This window comes from Cyprinus carpio, chromosome B16 (genome assembly GCF_018340385.1).
Source record: "Cyprinus carpio isolate SPL01 chromosome B16, ASM1834038v1, whole genome shotgun sequence".
Taxonomy (NCBI): Eukaryota; Metazoa; Chordata; class Actinopteri; order Cypriniformes; family Cyprinidae; genus Cyprinus; species Cyprinus carpio.
This window is the reverse complement of record NC_056612.1, coordinates 22,342,831-22,362,596: the sequence shown is the minus strand read 5'-3', so window position 1 is coordinate 22,362,596 and position 19,766 is coordinate 22,342,831. Positions and strand designations below refer to the sequence as shown.

At 38.2% G+C, this 19,766-nt stretch overlaps 1 protein-coding gene across 4 annotated transcripts in view; it reads left to right on the top strand.

Moving 5' to 3' along the window:
• Positions 1-19,766, top strand: part of LOC109106509 (neural-cadherin-like) — a 140,389-nt gene that overhangs the window by 86,536 nt on the left and 34,087 nt on the right. For all 4 annotated transcript variants that reach the window (XM_042741491.1, XM_042741493.1, XM_042741494.1 and 1 more), the window contains 8 exons: positions 374-578; positions 5,293-5,404; positions 11,465-11,714; positions 13,331-13,473; positions 14,333-14,505; positions 17,498-17,666; positions 18,602-18,772; positions 19,511-19,683. In XM_042741491.1, coding sequence (XP_042597425.1) covers positions 374-578; positions 5,293-5,404; positions 11,465-11,714; positions 13,331-13,473; positions 14,333-14,505; positions 17,498-17,666; positions 18,602-18,772; positions 19,511-19,683 — 1,396 coding nt within the window. The remainder of the gene's footprint in view (positions 1-373; positions 579-5,292; positions 5,405-11,464; positions 11,715-13,330; positions 13,474-14,332; positions 14,506-17,497; positions 17,667-18,601; positions 18,773-19,510; positions 19,684-19,766) is intronic.

The window sequence follows — 19,766 nt, the reverse complement described above, 5'->3', positions numbered from 1 at the left end:
TTTGCCATCACAGGAATAAATTGCATTTTAAAATGGATCATAATAGACATTTTTATAATAATAATATTTTAGACTATAATAATATTTCAGAATATTAAATAAATGTTTTTGAGATTATTTTAAAAACATTAAACATTCTTACTAACCCCAGCATTTTAAATTATATTGCACATAGTACACACAAATATTGTGTGAAATAGTCCTTATGTAATTATACATTTTTAATGCTTTTTTATATTATTAAATACTGTCTTGGCAGGTAGCTCACAAAGTTTTAGAACATAGCTGTAGTTTCCATCCTCCAATAGGATACATAGTGTATAAATGATATGCTGGCCTGTGCACTGATTCTATTTCCTTTGTGTGTCTGTAGGGTGGCGGTGGTCCAGGCTATCTCTTTCCAGAGGAAGACTCTGTCTTATATGTTGCTGGTGAACCCAAGCAACCTGTTCAGTATAAACCAGGAGAGTGGGGCGCTCAGCCTGACACGAACTGTGGACTTTGAGAGTGGACAACATCTCCATCACCTGCAAGTCAGAGCTTCTGAACCAGATACAGGACTGAGCAACATGGCAGAGGTCAGCACGCGTTTACCTAGCTATCTAAACGGCTTCTTCCCTTGGTCTTCGACCATTTCTATCCCCAAAAGTACAGTTAGCACAGAAGTACATAACTTACTTGTTGTTTTGTTGGTTCTGGTTTCCCACTAATTGTTTTCTCTCACATACTTAATGAGATAAACCAGCTTAGGCCTGACATTAAGATGCTGTATGTGTGGCTGTCAGTCATTCTTCACATCATGATGTATCTGGAACTTCCTGAGGTGAAAGATGCATATGCTTTGATATACACAATAACACACACACACATATGCATGAAGGCATACGCAAGCACAAACAGAAACAAACACATATCAGCAGTAAAGCACTAATGAGAGATTGTGTGTGGCGCTGAGGCCATCAAACACGCCACAGCTGTGGCTGTTACCACTTATTTGTCTTTATGTGTAAGATGAAGTGAAGCGACAAAGGCAAAGAAATATGACAGATGTGCGTGGATTTTACCCATTGTTTTGTTGTTGCTGTTATTAAAGGCACAAATGTATCCATTTGTGTGTGCGTGTTGCTCACACTTTTGTTGTTCTGTGTTGATCTTCTTTGTTTGGCAGAAGTTCCTCCACATTAATTGAGTCCTCTTGATGGACTTGGCTGCGACACAATGATGTGTAACTGTGTCTGTGCCAGCACCAGAGACACATACACACTCTGACATTTTAGATAATTGTCGGAGTCACTGCCCCTGCCAAATGATTACACCATCTGTGAAGACGACTTCATGAGTAGGACAGGCTAGAACAGAGATGAGACAAAACAAAAAGAGAGAAGAGGAGAAGATAAGAGACAAGGCCAGAAGAGACTAGACTGGACAACACTAAATGAACAAAGAAGAGATTAGTCAAACAATCCTGATGAGAGGAGACTAGAAAAGAAAAAGAGATGAGATGCAACAAGAGAGGAGATCAGTTGAGACAAAACAAAACAGAAGAGACCAGAAAAGATGAAATGAAACGAGATGAAAAGTAAAGAAATTATATGGCAATAAGAGACGAAAACAGACCAGGTGGGACATGAAAGGGAGGAGACAAGATAAGACAAGAAAATTAAATGAGGTGAGACAAGAAGAGACTAAATGTGTTGATGATATAGCAGAAGACAGCAGCTAGAAAAGTTCAAATGAGACAATAAGAGACCAGAAGAGACGAGATAAAAGGACAGGTCATGAGAAGAGATGACAATACAATAGACTAGAAAAGTTGAAATGGAACAAAATAAGAGTAGAAGAAAAGATAAGAGATGGGAATAGAAGAAACAAAATTATATTAGATGAAGAGTGAAGAAATTAGTCCAAATGAGATGAGAGGAGACAAGAAGAGACTAAACAAGGCAAGTGAGATGGTGAGAAGAAAAGATACCAGGCGAAACTAGAAGAGAGGAGACTTAAAAAATTTAAATGAGATGAGAAGAGACTAAAGGTGTTCATGAGATGAGGCAGGAAAAGAGACTAGAAAAGGTCAAAGGAGAAAAGACGAGACCAAAAGAAAGACAAGATAAAAGGACAAGTCATGAGACTAGAATAGACTAGAAAATATGAAATGTGACAAAATGAGTATAGAAGAGAAGATAAGAGATAAGACTAGAAGAGACAAAATTATATGATATGAAACGTGAAGAAATGAGACCAAATGAGATGAGAGGAGACAAGAAGAGACAAGGCAAGGTGAGAATAAAATAGACAAGGCAAAACCAGAGAGTCAACAACAATAGGAGAAGACAAGAGACTAAACAAGAAGATGAGAGGAAAAGAAACTAGATGGAATGAGATGAAGAAAAATAAGAAGCAGAGAAGAGAAAATTTGAGACAAGAGGGGAGGAGACTAGAAAAAAACAAGAAAAGAAAAAATGAGAGAAGAATGAGCGTCTGTCCATTTAGCATGTGAAAAATTATTTCATAAAGATGAAGTTCTACATTAAGACTCTTCATCTCTTTTAGACCCCTGTTGTTGTTGTTATTAGCAGTGATTCTCCTCCAGCAGCAGACGTCAGACTCATTACTGCCATATTCAACTTCCAGCAGCTATGAAACAAACACAGAACGTTTCCTCCTTTGGGCAGATTCCTGAGGGACAACTGAAGAGAAAAAGAAACCCGTAATGCAGAGCTACATGGGTTTTAAGGCTCTGGCCTGACGGTTTCAGAGCTGTATGATCAGCTACAGTGCTGTGTGTGTTATGTGTAAGGAACTTTTCCCTCTTGGCAGTGCTGTTCCTCTGAGATAAGCAGTTCTGCGGGACTCACCCTCACCATGACTAACGCTCCCTATGAGAACACGTACCCTGCTTTCCCTCTGCCTCTGTTCGGTCAAAGTCAAATCCTGTGCCAGTATTCTGTCTGAATGCTCACAAATCGCTGCACAGAGAGAAGCCTGAATGTAGATACAGCCCTTCCATAAGCTATCATCTGAGCTTCAGCTGAGATCTGCCACATTACAGTCTACACACTGAGTTTGACTGGGGTTTCTGTGTGTGTTTGTGAGGAGGTTGAGCCATTTGCATTTAGTGGCTTCTGCTGCAGCTGCTCTGTTCTGCTTTGGCTTCTTCTTTTAATGTTATTCCTCTCTCTTGTGCCTTCTTTTTTAACCAAAAGCCTCCAGAAAGCCAAGTGACTCAGGAAACTAAATTGTCCATGCTCATACAGGGTTTTAGACCCTGTTTTACAGATTGCCTTCTGTGCAAATATTGAGGTCAGCCATCTTTCCACGAAACTGGATGACCAAAGAATGTTTTCATATATTTATTTTAGTTTTTTCTTAAATTGTCTGTCATTTACTGAATTTTAGGAATGAAATAGATAAAAACAGAAAGAAAAATTTCAACCCAATCAGTCAGGTGATGAGTAATAATTGTTTGTAGCTCACTTACTCTCGCAATGTTGTAAATATTGGCATGTTTGTAATCAATATGCAGCTAAAATTTGCCTTGCAGGTCAGTATGGAGAATATGTGCACAGAGGTTGTGTGATAAATAATCGTTAAACATCATTCTGATGAGCTGGTTTGCAAAAGTTCTGTTTTAATCTCAGTATTGTTCTGATTGGCATTTTGAATGCAGCATCACAAGAAGTTCCGTGGCAAGAGCTATTTTAGTGTTCGCATTAAAGAAATTTCAGGGAAATAGAGTAGTAATGCATGAAGCACCGTTCACCCGCATTCAAACTGTTGGTCTGTGCAGCAAATACATGTGAAAAATGTAAGTTCGTCCACAAAATTTTACAGAACAGTGGTAAATATGTCCACATCTCATCTCTCTCATCTATGTTCACTGGTCACTTTAAAACACTCATTTTACTCTCTGTCTTCTAATGCCTTTTAGCATCCTTTTTTAAATACTCCTAAAGTATGTTGAGGACATTTAACACAATCAAACAGATAATATACATTCTAGCCAAAATTTGTTCTGACTGTACAGTTAAACATTTATTTATTCAGACACGTTTATTCACTATAGTTTTAGAAAATAAATAAATAATAAAACATGACAGGAACTCATAGGCTGCATTTACACTGCAGGTCTTGATGCCCAAATCCGATTTTCTGATTATTTCCAATTTTTTTTGACGACCCCGTTTACATCATCTTTTAAAAGTGACCCGTATCCGATTTTTGCATTTTACACTATACACTGCTGAAACTACCAAACGTAGACGTTCTGACCCGGGAAAAGGAAGTAAAATGCACGAAATACAATGGATGCAGATGCAAATAAAATTATACAGTGTTTTGCTTTCCACAATATTTTGAAAAGTCAACAAAAAAATCAGCAAAACATTGGTCTCGTACGGCAGAGAAAAAAAGAGGACTTAAAAGACATGAAACCTCCGCATTGCTACACTGTGTGTATCTTTCGTCCTCCATTGCACCTATAATAAGTCATGTGCTCTCAGTTGGTGGTGTCCACCTGAGTTGACGTCACTTTTTTAATGACGTACGACTCGCATTTACTGGGGAATATCCGATTTGTCTGCTTACATGGCACACGCAAATGCACCTATCCGATTCATATCCTATTTATTACCACATATGAATGAGGCCTGAATCCAATCTGAGAAAATCGGAATCAATGCGGTTTTTTCCTGCTTACACGTTCACCGGTCATATCCGATCTGTGCCACATGAGAGGAAAAAATCGGAATTGGGTCACCTGAACCATGTAGTGTAAATGGGGCCATAGTTAAACTGTGTCAGAACAAATTCATATTGTTAATGTCAGATAACTTTGATAAGAAAGGTATTTAATGAATTAGGTTGAATAGCTGTCAGCTGTTAAATTTAAGTACACAATTAGACAATACCAATTTAGGTCAACCAATTACAATGTAATTCTTAATTTTGTTCAGTCTGAGGTGTAAAAAGGTCACATTAGCAATAATAATAATAATAATAATAATAATAATAATAAACTCTAAAGCAAAACATGGTCAGGTCAAAGTGTCTAAAAAATTTTTGGTCCCAAATTTTAATGGTAGTCCACTGCATGACAAATTTTTGGGTATGATATGTCACAGTTTACTTTATTTTGCTATCCTCACTTACATAAATGAACTACGTGTAGTGTCCTGCACCAACTAGTAAAAAAAAAAAAAAATGTTATGTCTGAATATTTTTTTAACATTCAGGTTTCCATACTTGTCCACATAGTAATGTTCCTTTCTCTGCCTCTTTCTCTTACTTATGCAGGTGGTGGTTCACATCACAGATGAGAATGATTGCACACCAGAATTTATGCACTCCATTTACAGTCGAGACAACGTCCCTGAAACCACCCCTACTGGCACATCTTTACTGCAGGGTGAGTGTCTGTTTCTTGATTTGTCTCTGTGTCCGTCTTACTTTCTTTCTCCCTGTCCGTGTTTTTCCCCCAGCAGTCCCGCTCTTGAGGCAGGTGCTGTTGCTGCTTGCTCTGCGGGGGCGAGTGTCTCTTCAACTCAGTCCTGTAATTATGAAATAATTCATTATGGCAGTGCTTTCTGGGTGGTAAATGGATTGTAATCAAAGCCAGCTCAGTGGCTCCCAGGCAGAGAAGCTTTTCTGCCCCCGTCTTCCTCTCCTATCCAATCTCTCTTCCTCCCGACTAGCTCTGTCAAACTAGTCAGACCATCAACCCTCCATTTTGTGTCTTTGCTGACATTGTGGGCTCTATAACCACAGGTCGGAGACTGTGACCCAGCAATAGAGGTGAGATATCCGCTGTGGCCGGGTGGGGGGCTACGACCCCCTCCATGTTCTTCAGATAATCATGTCTGATAGAGAAAGACAGCTCTGAAAAAGAGGCATGCCTGACCTCCTCCTCCTCTAAAACACAAGCGTTAATAGAATGGGACCTGTTTATCTCTGTGTGCTGGCCCCATCTGCAATCTTATCACTGTAATTGAAGGTGTTTTAGAGGCTTAAAAAAAACATGAGATGTCGTGTTGCGTTTCAGAAAGAGGTTTGAGTGCATTAGTTGTCTGAATAAATATTCATAAGCCCTAATTAGTGGTGCTTGCTAAGGCAGGCATTACTGTTAGTATTGCTCATAACTAGCATTTGGGATTTGAACAAACCTCTAACCCTCATTATTAAAGGGATAGTTATCCAAATCTGTCATGATCAACCAAATCCATAAGACTCTGGTTAACCTTCAAAACACAAAATAAGATATTTTTAATGAAACGTGAGAGGTTTCTGTCCTTCCATTAAAAGTGCTGGTAACCAAAATTTAGAAGATCCTAAAAAGGTCAAAAAGTTGAACTGAGCAGTTTAATTCAAGTCTTGTGAAGAGATAAGATTGCTTTATATGATGAACAGATTTAATATAGGCTTAGACAGAATTTACATTTTTGGGTGAACTTTCACTTTATATTTTAGTAACTGAACCCATTGCATTTTTTTCTACAGATTTAAATGATACCTCAATTTTGTCAAAGAGAAGTGTGCTGCTTGCAACTAGGTTATACAGGTCCTTCTCAAAAAATTAGCATATTGTGATAAAAGTTCATTATTTTCCATAATGTAATGATAAAATTAAACTTTCATATATTTTAGATTCATTGCACACCAACTGAAATATTTCAGGTCTTTTATTGTTTTAATACTGATGATTTTGGCATACATCTCATGAAAACCCAAAATTCCTATCTCAAAAAATTAGCATATCATGAAAAGGTTCTCTAAAACGAGCTATTAACCTAATCATCTGAATCAACTAATTAACTCTAAACACCTGCAAAAGATTCCTGAGGCTTTTAAAAACTCCCAGCCTGGTTCATTACTCAAAACCGCAATCATGGGTAAGACTGCCGACCTGACTGCTGTCCAGAAGGCCATCATTGACACCCTCAAGCGAGAGGGTAAGACACAGAAAGAAATTTCTGAACGAATAGGCTGTTCCCAGAGTGCTGTATCAAGGCACCTCAGTGGGAAGTCTGTGGGAAGGAAAAAGTGTGGCAAAAAACGCTGCACAACGAGAAGAGGTGACCGGACCCTGAGGAAGATTGTGGAGAAGGACCGATTCCAGACCTTGGGGGACCTGCGGAAGCAGTGGACTGAGTCTGGAGTAGAAACATCCAGAGCCACCGTGCACAGGCGTGTGCTTTTGAACCAGAAACAGCCGGCAGAAGCGCCTGACCTGGGCTACAGAGAAGCAGCACTGGACTGTTGCTCAGTGGTCCAAAGTACTTTTTTTCGGATGAAAGCAAAATTTTGCATGTCATTCGGAAATCAAGGTGCCAGAGTCTGGAGGAAGACTGGGGAGAAGGAAATGCCAAAATGCCTGAAGTCCAGTGTCAAATACCCACAGTCAGTGATGGTCTGGGGTGCCATGTCAGCTGCTGGTGTTGGTCCACTGTGTTTTATCAAGGGCAGGGTCAATGCAGCTAGCTATCAGAAGATTTTGGAGCACTTCATGCTTCCATCTGCTGAAAAGCTTTATGGAGATGAAGATTTTGTTTTTCAGCACGACCTGGCACCTGCTCACAGTGCCAAAACCACTGGTAAATGGTTTACTGACCGTGGTATTACTGTGCTCAATTGGCCTGCCAACTCTCCTGACCTGAACCCCATATAGAATCTGTGGGATATTGTGAAGAGAAAGTTGAGAGACGCAAGACCCCAACACTCTGGATGAGCTTAAGGCCGCTATCGAAGCATCCTGGGCCTCCATAACACCTCAGCAGTGCCACAGGCTGATTGCCTCCATGCCATGCCGCATTGAAGCAGTCATTTCTGCAAAAGGATTCCCGACCAAGTATTGAGTGCATAACTGAACATAATTATTTGAAGGTTGACTTTTTTTGTATTAAAAACACTTTTCTTTTATTGGTCGGATGAAATATGCTAATTTTTTGAGATAGGAATTTTGGGTTTTCATGAGCTGTATGCCAAAATCATCAGTATTAAAACAATAAAAGACCTGAAATATTTCAGTTGGTGTGCAATGAATTTAAAATATATGAAAGTTTAATTTTTATCATTACATTATGGAAAATAATGAACTTTTATCACAATATGCTAATTTTTTGAGAAGGACCTGTATAAAGCTGTCTAAAAATTAGGGATGCACTGATCAGAAAAAAAGTGTGCAAAGCTAAATTTCTGTGAATTATTTTCATGTTATGGCCAGTAAGGGCTGATACTCTTTACTATTTCTCTATATAGATTAAACACACCCTAAAACCAGTTAAATGCTAGGAGTGAAAATAGGCATAAAATATGGCAATATTTAGTTTGATAGATTAATATTCATTTTGACATTTGCTAAAGATTATATTTAACTGTTTTAAATTATTTATTTTTTTCCCTAAGACTAACTGTTTTATGATGGCAAAGGTACTCTTAACATCTTAACATCTATTAAATATCTAATACTAATATATATCCAATATTAACTGATACTGATAAATTACAAAAATATCTAATATTGAAGAATAACCATCATGGTACCATATGGAAACATGCTGTGTGTTTCTAATAACAATCTCATAGGCTTCCACTCAAGGAGCTATATCTAGAGACCAGAATATCAGAGAGACTTGTGGGTGGGCTTTTTTTTTTTTTTTTTTTTTTACACCTGGGCAGCCTTGCAACCACATAGCAGCATGTTTAAAAATTACTGAAAAACATTACTATATGTGAAATAACATTTAAAAAAAAAAAAAAAATTATGCACAAAAGTATTTTGTTCTGTATATGTTTGACTGTATGTGTGAGCACATACAAGCATGTGTCTTTTTTTATCTCTAATCCAGTTGTATAAACAATTTCCAATCTAATAGTTATCTTACTATTGAACAGAAGCTAATGAGCTTTGTGCTCAGTGGCCAGGAAATTCTTCTCATCCAGCGCTCATCAGAGATCGAAAAGCTCTGTGCTGCCCACCGTTTCAAAGAGCCCCTCTCCTTCTCCACAGAATTCTCAGTGATTAACTATTCTTCATTTCGACTTTGTTGTGCACAAACCTACAACACTGATGAAAAGAAGCAGAAAAGAGGGAAAAGCAAAGCAACAAGGAACAGAAGCGAGTCAGACCTGGCAGACCGCGTGCTTTGTGAGGCAGATGCACAAATTTAGAATGCCAACTGCATTTATGCAATTCAGTTATGTTTACATATCGCTGCACCCAATGAAAACACGCACTGTTCGCCGTATGCAAACAGAATGGTTCCTGCCTCTGATTCCAGTTGGCTCTCTGTTTTAGTGCGGTACGCAAAACAACTTTCTTTTTCTGTCTCTGTATCTTCTTTCTCTTCTTGTTTCGTCTCCCTCGCTCTCTTTCTCTCGCTCACAACGTGTAAAAGCAGCAGGTTCACACGAACACCAGCTGGGGCTGTTATTTGCTTATCAAATGTGTTCTGTTGTGTGCAGGGGAAAAAAAAGAAAAACACAGCGCAATCGTCGACTGTGCAAAGCCTGGCAGAAGGGAGAGAAGATTATTATTGTTGTTTACCTTAAAACGGGATTAGACTGTAAATTGGGTGCTGGCTTTTAATAGGGCCTAGCAGGAAGAGAAGTGCAGAACGCGCTCCAATTATCGTACAGAAAACTTCTCGGAGAGGATTTAGCGCACGGCGAAGCAACGCACTTAAAACTCGCCCAACCTTAGCCCACCTTCCTACCAGCCTTTCTCTCTCTCTCTCTCTCCCAAGCCGCCTAACTGGTATGTTTAATTTAGCCCTGGTCTCTCGTTCGCATGCATTAAATATGGTAATAGGTAGCCCTAAGAGACGGTGTATTAGGGCTTGTATTTTTAATGAACCTTCTGTTTGAATCCTGGCTGTATGACTTCACATGCGTTCACGGGCACTCCGAAACTTGTTTATACGCATGCGGGGCGCCGACCCCCTCCCTTACCCACCTGCTTCCTACAGCCGCAACAAGTCCTCCGTTTAACCACCAGAGAAAGAGGGTTTCTGCTGAACCTCGCTACTGCTGTGGGCATTAGCTATTTGCCTTGGAGATTAGAGGGCCGTCATGTGGCTGTAGTAAATGAGTGTGCTGGCTGGCTGGGTGTGATGACAGCTTGCCTGCAGTATAATGATACAGGACCCTGACTTTGGCTGTGGGCCTAATGACAGCAAAGCCTTCCTCCACTTTTACTTTTGATCTGCTTCAGTCAACAGCAGCTTTTCGCCGTGCCATTGACAGATGGGCACTTAAATTGATCAAATATAGAATTGGCCTCCGCTACATAGTTTTAATTAATATTGGCTCTATTAATATGACACCGTACGTAATTTAAAAAGCACTTAGCACAAGAAGTCCAACAACTTCAAACAAGCTTTTTAGTGTTGTACTGTGTTACGGCATAAATATCACAAAACTCTGAAATCATATATGATATTAAGAGTTTTCTGAGTTTTGTATCTATATATTATTTTATGCATATACACTACCAAAATTCAAAAGTTTATGTAATAATTAAGATTTTTTTATGTTTTTGAACAAATTCTCTTACCCATGCTGCATTTATTTGATCAAAAATGTAGTAAAAACTGTACTATTGTGAAATATTATTAAAATTTAAAGGAACTATTAATATATTTTAAAATATTATAATTCCTGTTGATTACATGACATATTTACTTAAAAATATTGATATAGAAAACATCTTTTTTTATTGTAATAATATTTCACAGTATGTTTTTGATCAAATAAATCCATCCTTGGTAAGCGTAATAAGCTTTTGATTAAAAATTTTTCTACTGTTTGGTTGCGTGTCAAATTGTTGTAATTATTATTTTAATTATAATATTTTAGTTGTCATTATATTTTAACTTTAATATCTATTAAATATATTGTTTATTGTATTAATCAGTAAAACAATCAATCAATATTTATATCATATCAAATAATCAATCTGAATTCACCCCTAAAAGATTTTTTTTTTTTTTTAATGCACAATACTATTTCTTATTTTCTTCTTTTGATTTAATAAAGCATTAAGTATCTTCTGGCTGAATTTGTCACTTCAAATTACCTGACACTGGAAACTTGCATGCATGGTTAGGACACGGTGTTAAAGCTCTTTCTGATTCTGATTTCTGATTCTGATTCTGATACATACACATACACACACACACAAATCCATCCTCAAAGCCACACAAGCATTGGTCATAGTGACATTAAAGCTTGTAATTGATAGTGAATACCCCCATATCAGAACTTTCCAGGCCTAATGAGAACACAGCTGTCTGAGAAAAGCATAGAGATGATTAAGAACTGAGATTTGTTTTCAGTGCCTGACCCAGAGCAGATCTCCGCCAAGGTTGCCTTCACCACAATTTACTGCTGTGTTATTGCTAGCTGTTGCCTTTATTCATTGTGACCTGATGTTTAACACGGCTCTTTTGGCTCTCTCTCTCTCTCTTTCTAGTTCTGGCACGAGACTGTGATACAGGCCTTAATGCAGAACTGTCCTACTTCATCCAGAGTGTGGACTTTGACATCTCATCTCAGGGGGTGGTGAGCCCCAGTCAGAGGCTGGACTATGAGAGACCCAACCACATGTACGAGTGCACGGTTGTGGCTGTGGACAAGGGAACGCCCCCTCGCACAGGCACAGCCTCCATCCGTATCCGCATGGCCAACGTCAACGATGAAGCCCCTGTCTTTTCACAAACTATGTATGATTCTTCTCTACTGTCTGCTTTCATTTTTCTTTTGATGGCAAAGCTTTCTGGAATACTTGATTCTGATTGGTCACAACATTCTGCAATCAAATATTGCATATAATCACTACACAGCTATATAATTAATCATTGATCTCTCAAATCACTCCATTTTTTTCTTCTCACATAATGAATGAAACATTTATTTATTTAGTAGATTTTCATTTAAAAATTAAATTATATTTGCATTTGAAAACTACAAAACTAAATTGAACATTGATCTCTCATATCACTCCGCAGTCTCTTTCTTTTCACATAATAAATCAGTTTATGTATTTATTTACATTGTTATTAGAAATAAAATATAAACATGTAAAAACAAACAAATTATTCTAATTATTATTGTTCTATATATAAATAGTTGTTAAATGCATGGAATAATGTAGGTTAATGCAAAATAAACCCCTTTCAAGATTCCTTTACTTCAAAATTTGGGTTTATTTTACAATGACTGTACATTATCCCACTTATATCCCACTAATTACTTAAATACATAATGTATGTATAAAATATAAAATAAATAACTGGACATTAAGTATCCGGGAAAAAAAAAATGTGTTTAAAATACACTTATTTCATACTAATTGGCATATTGCTCGATATAAAAATTAAAATTAAAAACTTTATTTGGAGTCCTAATTGTGCATAATGTCGAATAATATTGGTCTTTAAATTCAAGATATTTAAAGTGCATCTGAAGTATACTTGCAATGGTTCCACTTTAGCACAATCAAATATACTTAAGTAGTTTTAGTTGAACTTCAGCACTATTTCCGCACAGTTAAAGTGCATTAAGTACAAAATTAGTTGTTCGAATTTAGCAGACTTTAAGTATAGCAGTTTAGTATACTAAAGGTACAATTGCAGGGTATTTTTATTCTGTAGATTAATATGTAAATGTATTTGTAGTACACTTAGCATAAAATAAATGTATTTCAAATTTCTTTTCGATTATTTATTTTTTCACTATTGTAGTATTTGAGTTGACAAAAATTAATTTGACTTATTATTCCATTGCTTATTTCTGTTCTATTTTAGGTTTAGTTTTCAATTTTATTTCCCCCCTCTTTTTCCTAGTATTTCTTTGGAGTGCTTAAGAATATAGAGTTTTACACTCTTTTTTGGTCACAATGGGATTTCATCAGAGCAGATCCAAGCAGAGGGCCCTGCGAAAGCTGAGCGTCAGACTATACGGCTCTGGCATTTATTGAATGTAGCCAGAAGGAGAGGCAGACATTTGGTCCGATTCAGCAGAAAGACAACAATCACAGTGAAGCAAGCGAGCCGTCCACACACACACACACACACACACATAGAGCTCTATTTGAGAACATCATCTCCCTTGGTAGGAGTTTGGGAGACACATAAGGGAGCTGGTGCTAGTGTATCATCATTAGAGCTGCAGTATGTGTGTGTGTTTATGTTAGGATTTGCTCTGGTTCTTCTCAGTGCAGGGACCGCATGGTTGTTTGTGTGCGCCCTGGGATACACTTCAGAGGCCGTGTAGGGGAAGCAGATGGTGGGTCTGTGATGTTCTGAGTCTATCTATCTCTGTCTCCCTCTTTCTGCAGATATAAAACCTTTCTTTCAGAAGACGCCGGCCCGGAGACTCTAGTGGCCATTGTGCACGCCAAAGACCCAGACGGGGATGGCGTAACGTATGCCATCACCGGGGGTAACGAAGACAGCAATTTTGAGCTGGACAACCAGAAGGGTGAGTCAAGTGGGATGCAAACTCAAAGCTCGCTGCTCTGGTAACAGCGTCCAGGCATCTGGTACAAGGCCTCAGGGATGCTGTCTTTAACAAGAACATCCAAAGCAATCAAAAAACGTGTTTCCTCTTCCTGTCTGCTCAGCACACGTCTTTAATCCGTCATTCAACTCACGTTTGTGGTATTTGTAGAAAAAACAACCCCCTTGTGTTGTTTTTGGTCTACAGCTCTTGTTTTTTTTGTGTGTGTGCACTTGTGTGTGAATGCAATGTTTGTCTGTTTTCATGCCTGCCTGCCTATGCGCTTTTAGTCTCAAGGTTACATTTGTCTGCAGTGTTTGCTTTTCGTTTGTTTACCAGCACATTTTATGCCTGAGAGCTGGAAAACAGCAGTATGCTAAAGCTCTCTCCTGTCTTATCAGCCTCTCGGCATGGCTGTTCCACCACCCAACCTATTACAGTCCAGAACAGAGAAATGGCCCATGGCTTCAGCACTCAGAAAAGCTGCGTGGAGTTGTCACTTCAAAGATGCAGCAGCACTTTTTTTGCGCACAACCTCCTTCTACTCGGTTGTTTGGTGACTGTGCAATCATTAGAAGCCCATTTTTCAAGGTTGTTAAGCATGATGCACAAAAGCAGTTGTCATTCTTTACAGATATGAATGTTAACCTTGGGTAAAAAAGTGTTTGTATTCATAAAAAGGCCTGACAGCGACTTTTTTTGGTTGTTCATTCTTGTGAAAAATAAAGTATACTTTTGCACCATACTTATTATGGAAATAATACACTTTAACACAGAATGTTCCAAAGTTTGAACTGAATGTAATGTTTTGGGCACTCAATTTGTATTTAATTATTTACAGGCATCATCAAACTGCGGCTTAGTCCTCCTCCTAAACTGCGTGGGCCTCAGTATGTCCTCAACGTCACAGCAACTGATGACAATTCAGCCGGTGGGCCTCTCCCCCTCAGCAGCTCCGCCCAGGTCATCGTTGGCATCAATGACATCAACAACAACAAGCCAGTATTTGATGAGGTGAGGTTTAAAAGATTTGAAACCATATGTAAAAATTGTCCATTTCTAGTGAGTGATTTATAAGCTGAAAGAATAAATCAGCGGACAGAGAGGAAACATAACCAAAAGTGTGTACAGGAGAAGAGGTCTAGATACGAGTACAGAATTCAAATATATTCTCTCATTAAATCTGCCTAGCATGAAGTGCCTCAGGCTTTTAATACCAGTGACACTGTGAACACCTCACTAATGGCAGTGTTTATAGACAGAGCTGAAGTCTGAGGGGAGAAAAAGTAAAGTATGATGGGTGGGAGCTAATATACAGAAATAAGAGAGCGAAAAACATACTGTAAGATAAAGCAATATACAATGAATTGTGTCTACTGATGACATGATGACATGCACACAGTCTTATTTTATAACCCAATTCACTAAAAAAAACTATAAATCATTGCTGAATGCATTTTCTATGACACAATTCTCAGTTTTCAGGTTTGTTTCTAAATGGCAGCAGACTGTGAACCAGACTTCTTTAAGATGTTAAAAATGTGTTTGACGATATTGTACATCTGGCTAAAACGCTATTTCATGAATTCGCCCCAAAATGAGCAAGTAAAAGAGAGCAAATATTAAAGAATGTGTGCAAAATGAAACAAAGCGAGAAAGAGACAGGTGAAAGCAGAGCTGAGGGAAGAGCAGACAGCTGGCAGAAGGAGATCTAAAGGCTCTTGGAGGTCTCCGGTGGGAGAGCTTTTCTGCGCAGGCCGGTGGTGCAGGAGGGCTGTGTGTGAGTGTGTAGGAGGCAGAATCATGTCCCTGTACACTCTCCGTGAGCCCCACAGGCCCTACTTCTGCTGCCGCTGCCACCTCCTCTGCTGCTGCCCATGAATATTTCAAGGGGGAATTACTCACCAGCACAGGGGATGCATATGAAATAGAAGCACTAAGTGAGCCCCAGGGGCAACATCTGGCCCTGTTCCTTCCTCTCACTCTCTGTCTCTATGCCCTGCCCTGCTGACCAGAGTCTTTTCCTTCTGTACTGTATCACTGGTTCTCAACTGGTTTCAAGACTCTTGATTTTACATCAAGCAGTGACTTAATGCAGTATCAAATACATTTATTAATGATAATTTATTAATATTACCATAAAAAATGTTTGAACACCTCAGCAGTCTTCTGTTTCTGTAGTCTGTGTTTGGTTTGTAAATGCCTCTTGAATTTTGATGGCTTTATGCTCTGTGCAGCTAATAAATGATTGCACAAAACACATTTGCATCACCCCAAAATAAAATATATTAGAAAATATATTATGCATAAAGAAAATGAAGAAAATGTTTGCATTGCAAATTAGCACTTAAAAGCCAAAAATGAAATTGACTTATAATGTATAATGGAATGTTGCAGTATATAAAATGCGAGTATATATGAAGTTCAAGATCTAAAATGTAATTAGAAACAGAGACATCGTTATATTTACTTTGTGAATTGGATAGTTTCTTACATCTGTTTGCAAACTGAATTGTGATCACTTTTGAATTTTAGTCTTAAATTTCAGTAACTGCATAAAACTGCATTGTAAGCACTGGTATTTCCATAGGGAAATGCAAATCTAGTGTTTTATTAAAGTCATCATGAGTTTAAAACAGTACAACAAATATTACCATGTGAAACCACATGGTAATTAACCACAGGATTAAAAAAATAAATAAAGGCAATTGCGATTTCTTATAATTCTGACTTTTTATTCTTATGATTTTGAGTTTATATCTTACAATTCTGACTTTTCTTCTCAGAATTGCCAGATATATTTGTGAAACAGTTTATATCTGGCAATTCTGAGAAGAAAAGTCAGAATTGTAAGATATAAACTCAAAATCATAACAATAAAAAGTCAGAATTATGAGAAATCGCAATTGCCTTTATTTTTATTTTATGGTGGAAACAAAAAAACAGAATGCCAAGATGTGAACTCAGAAGTCTAAGACAAAAGAATTGCAAGAAAGAAAGTCAGAGTTTATGTTTCACAAATCTGACTTTTTCAGAAGTGTGAGTTTATATATTGCTATTCTGAGATTATGTCTCGGAATTTCTCAAAATATACAAGTCTCAATTTTTTAGAAAAAAAGTCACAGTTACATTTTTTATTTCTTTAATCTGTAGGGGAAACAGGCTTCCGTAGAAACATAATAATAATTTGTCACAAAAAAATTAATGGTCTTTATATCTTTTTTTCTCTTTTGAAGTGCAGTATGACCCAAAAGTGTGAGGTTGTGAGGTTCACCCAGAAACACTGCCTCATCTTGGTCGCACATGCCTTTTCGACATTCAGCCGAATACAAACCCTCACACTGCTTTGTAGTCGCTGGTTGCCGGCGCTCTTAATAGCACCGCAGATTATGGCAATAGACTATCTGTTCGAGTCTTTTTCCTTGCTAAACTGGGAAATCCTCCCTAAGCCCTCTCAGATGGGTGAGAATATGTGTGTCGAAAGACAATGAGAGGTGTGAAGTGCAAAGCGCAGTGAGAATTCTTTTCAGAGGCTGGGAGGGAAGCTAATTCCAGCTTTTAGCCCCGGTATCGATCTAGTCACTTGATTAATCGCCTTAAGTTGACATGTTGCTCCCTTGTGGGCACCGCTCACCAGGACGCCCTGCCAGATGCCCGCTCTGTAATGAGAGCATGATGAGAAAGCAAGAGGAGGAGGAGGAAGAAGGAGGCCTCATTATGAGTGTGTGTGCTCCTATTATGGACTTCAAAAGAGGAATTTATAAACACTTTATCCTAAATACAAACTTTATTCTCTCTGTCGTCATGTCTTGGTGTCCTGTTCCCACTTTTCTTGCTCTTTATCTGTTATTATGAGAAACCATATGACCAGCATCAATCTAGTACTGTTTAGTTTTTGTTTGAGATCTTGATATTGGCCTTTTATCAAGGCACTCGCTAAGTACATATTTCTGGCATTTCTTGAATTATTATCCATGTCTGAAACCCTGGTTTTGTTTCTTTAAAGTGCCACAATTACAGTGTGAATGCACTGGTCCTGGAGAATCAGCCCCCGGGCACTTTTGTGCTGCGCGTGCAGGCTCACGATGCCGACACAGGGGTCAACGGGGAGGTCAAGTACGGGATAATGCAGAGGGACGGGGCCTCACCTGGGTTCACTATCAACCCTGACACAGGTATTTCCTTCCTCCTTTACCAGGTCATTGATTACATGCAATTGAACATGAGTTGTCATGCATTTCTAGTCAGTGGGCCTCATTCTTTAACCCCTTCAGCCCAACATAAACAGAATGCATTTCTTTATTCTTTGTTTCACCATTGATATGTATGAAACAAACAATTATTATTTAAATTTTAAATATTATTTAAATTGAGTTTTTTTATATTTAATAAAATAGAAATTTCAGAAAATAAATATATTAATAATTTTTTTTGTCACAGATCGGATAATTTTTTTCGGATAAGCAAGAAAAAAAAAAAAGAACAATGACAATGCCATGAAGCGTTTTGACATAAGCTAATTTTATGACATATACACAACTCCGTATTTTCGCGCTGTCTGAAACACTGCGCTTTGATTGTGTGCGAGAACAGCGTGTGAGTCGAATTGAGCTCTCTTTCGTTTCTTATTCTTGTGGTTTAAAATTGCTTGAACGTGTAAACTGGCAAATTAATCTGCGAATCACGTGCATACCGAACAGTATAGGGTTTCGTCCGTATGTTTCACAGATCAACTGCTATCCGTTTAAGACCTAATATATGACAGATTAGAGCAATCTTTCATTTACTTTTTTAACATGAAATTGTCAAATTGCTACTCCATATCAATCACATACAAACAAAATACAGAATAATTAGAACAATCATTAACATAAATAAATAACAGAGTGTCACATCTATACACATTCTTCCCAGAACATTCTTGCAACCCAGTAGCAATTCTTCCACGGCCTAGTAGTGGGTCGCGACCCGGTGGTTGGGGACCTCTGTCCTAGTGTGTGCAAAAAAAACAAAATCATAAATTCATTCCATTTAGTTGCATTAAACTTGTTGTAAATTTAAAAAAAATTGCAAATCACCAAATGAAATGTGCATTGTATGTGTTGCACAGGTGTTATCAGTACGGCAGTAAGTTTTGACCGAGAGAGGCAACGAGAGTATACACTATCGGTCACAGCAACGGACCAAGCACAGGAGCCCCTCATCGGCATCTGTCAGATCACTGTCCTCATCACTGACCAGAACGACAATGACCCAAAGTTTGAGAATAGCCGCTACCAATGTAAGAACCACCAATGTTTATAACCCTTATGAAAGACCTATTCAAATAGATGCCAATGTTAGCTACAGTATACAGAATATTTGTCTGAAAGTCTAAAAGTAATTTTTTTTTTTTTTTTTTTTTTTTTCAAGTTTGTAGATGATTACATAGTGATATTATTGTATGAAATCTTCCAAATGGTCCTCTGTAGTGATAGGATCTGTTGACGATACTAAAGATCTGTTCGTCTGCCGTGAGGATATATAAAGGATTGATAGGAGAGCAGGAACATAGTACCAACTCACGCTGTAGCTGTGAACTCTTTAAACATTTATAGATGGACCTTTAACATTGCACTTAATGGCAGTAATGGATTTTGCAAGCTTAACAAATTCTCAAGTCCAGTATTCCTGAGTGTAGTCAATGCACATTAAACCTTAATATTAAAAATGCATAACAGTCTGAGCAAGGTGAGCTTTAATGCACTGAACACAGTATAAACACGTCACTAATCATTTTTTGATGCAGTCGGATGCAGTCTTGGAAAGCTTGCTTAGCCTAGAAGTCATATTATTTATAATTGCAAATATAAGTTCAGTAAGTTTGATGTCAGAATTCCTTTTCATCACATTAAAAGCGGTACTGACTGGGACGGGCATTCTTTTTGCACATGGATTTTAATAGCAGCAAACATTTCTTGTTTTTTAGACGGTTGTTATTTGTTTTTGTTGATGCCTTCATTAACCCTGTACATGACAGACTTCCTGCGTGAGGACACGCCGGTTGGGACGAGCTTCCTGAGGGCGGCGGCTCATGATGATGACCAGGGCACCAATGCAGCCATTACCTACTCTCTGTCCCAGCAGAACCCAGCCTACTTTCACATCAACCCCAGCACAGGATGGATCTACGTCAACCACCCCATCTCACAGGTACACATACACACACATTTACGTACCATTCAAAATGGAATAGACTTTATTACCAAGCAAAAGTAAATTCTATTGGGCAGACT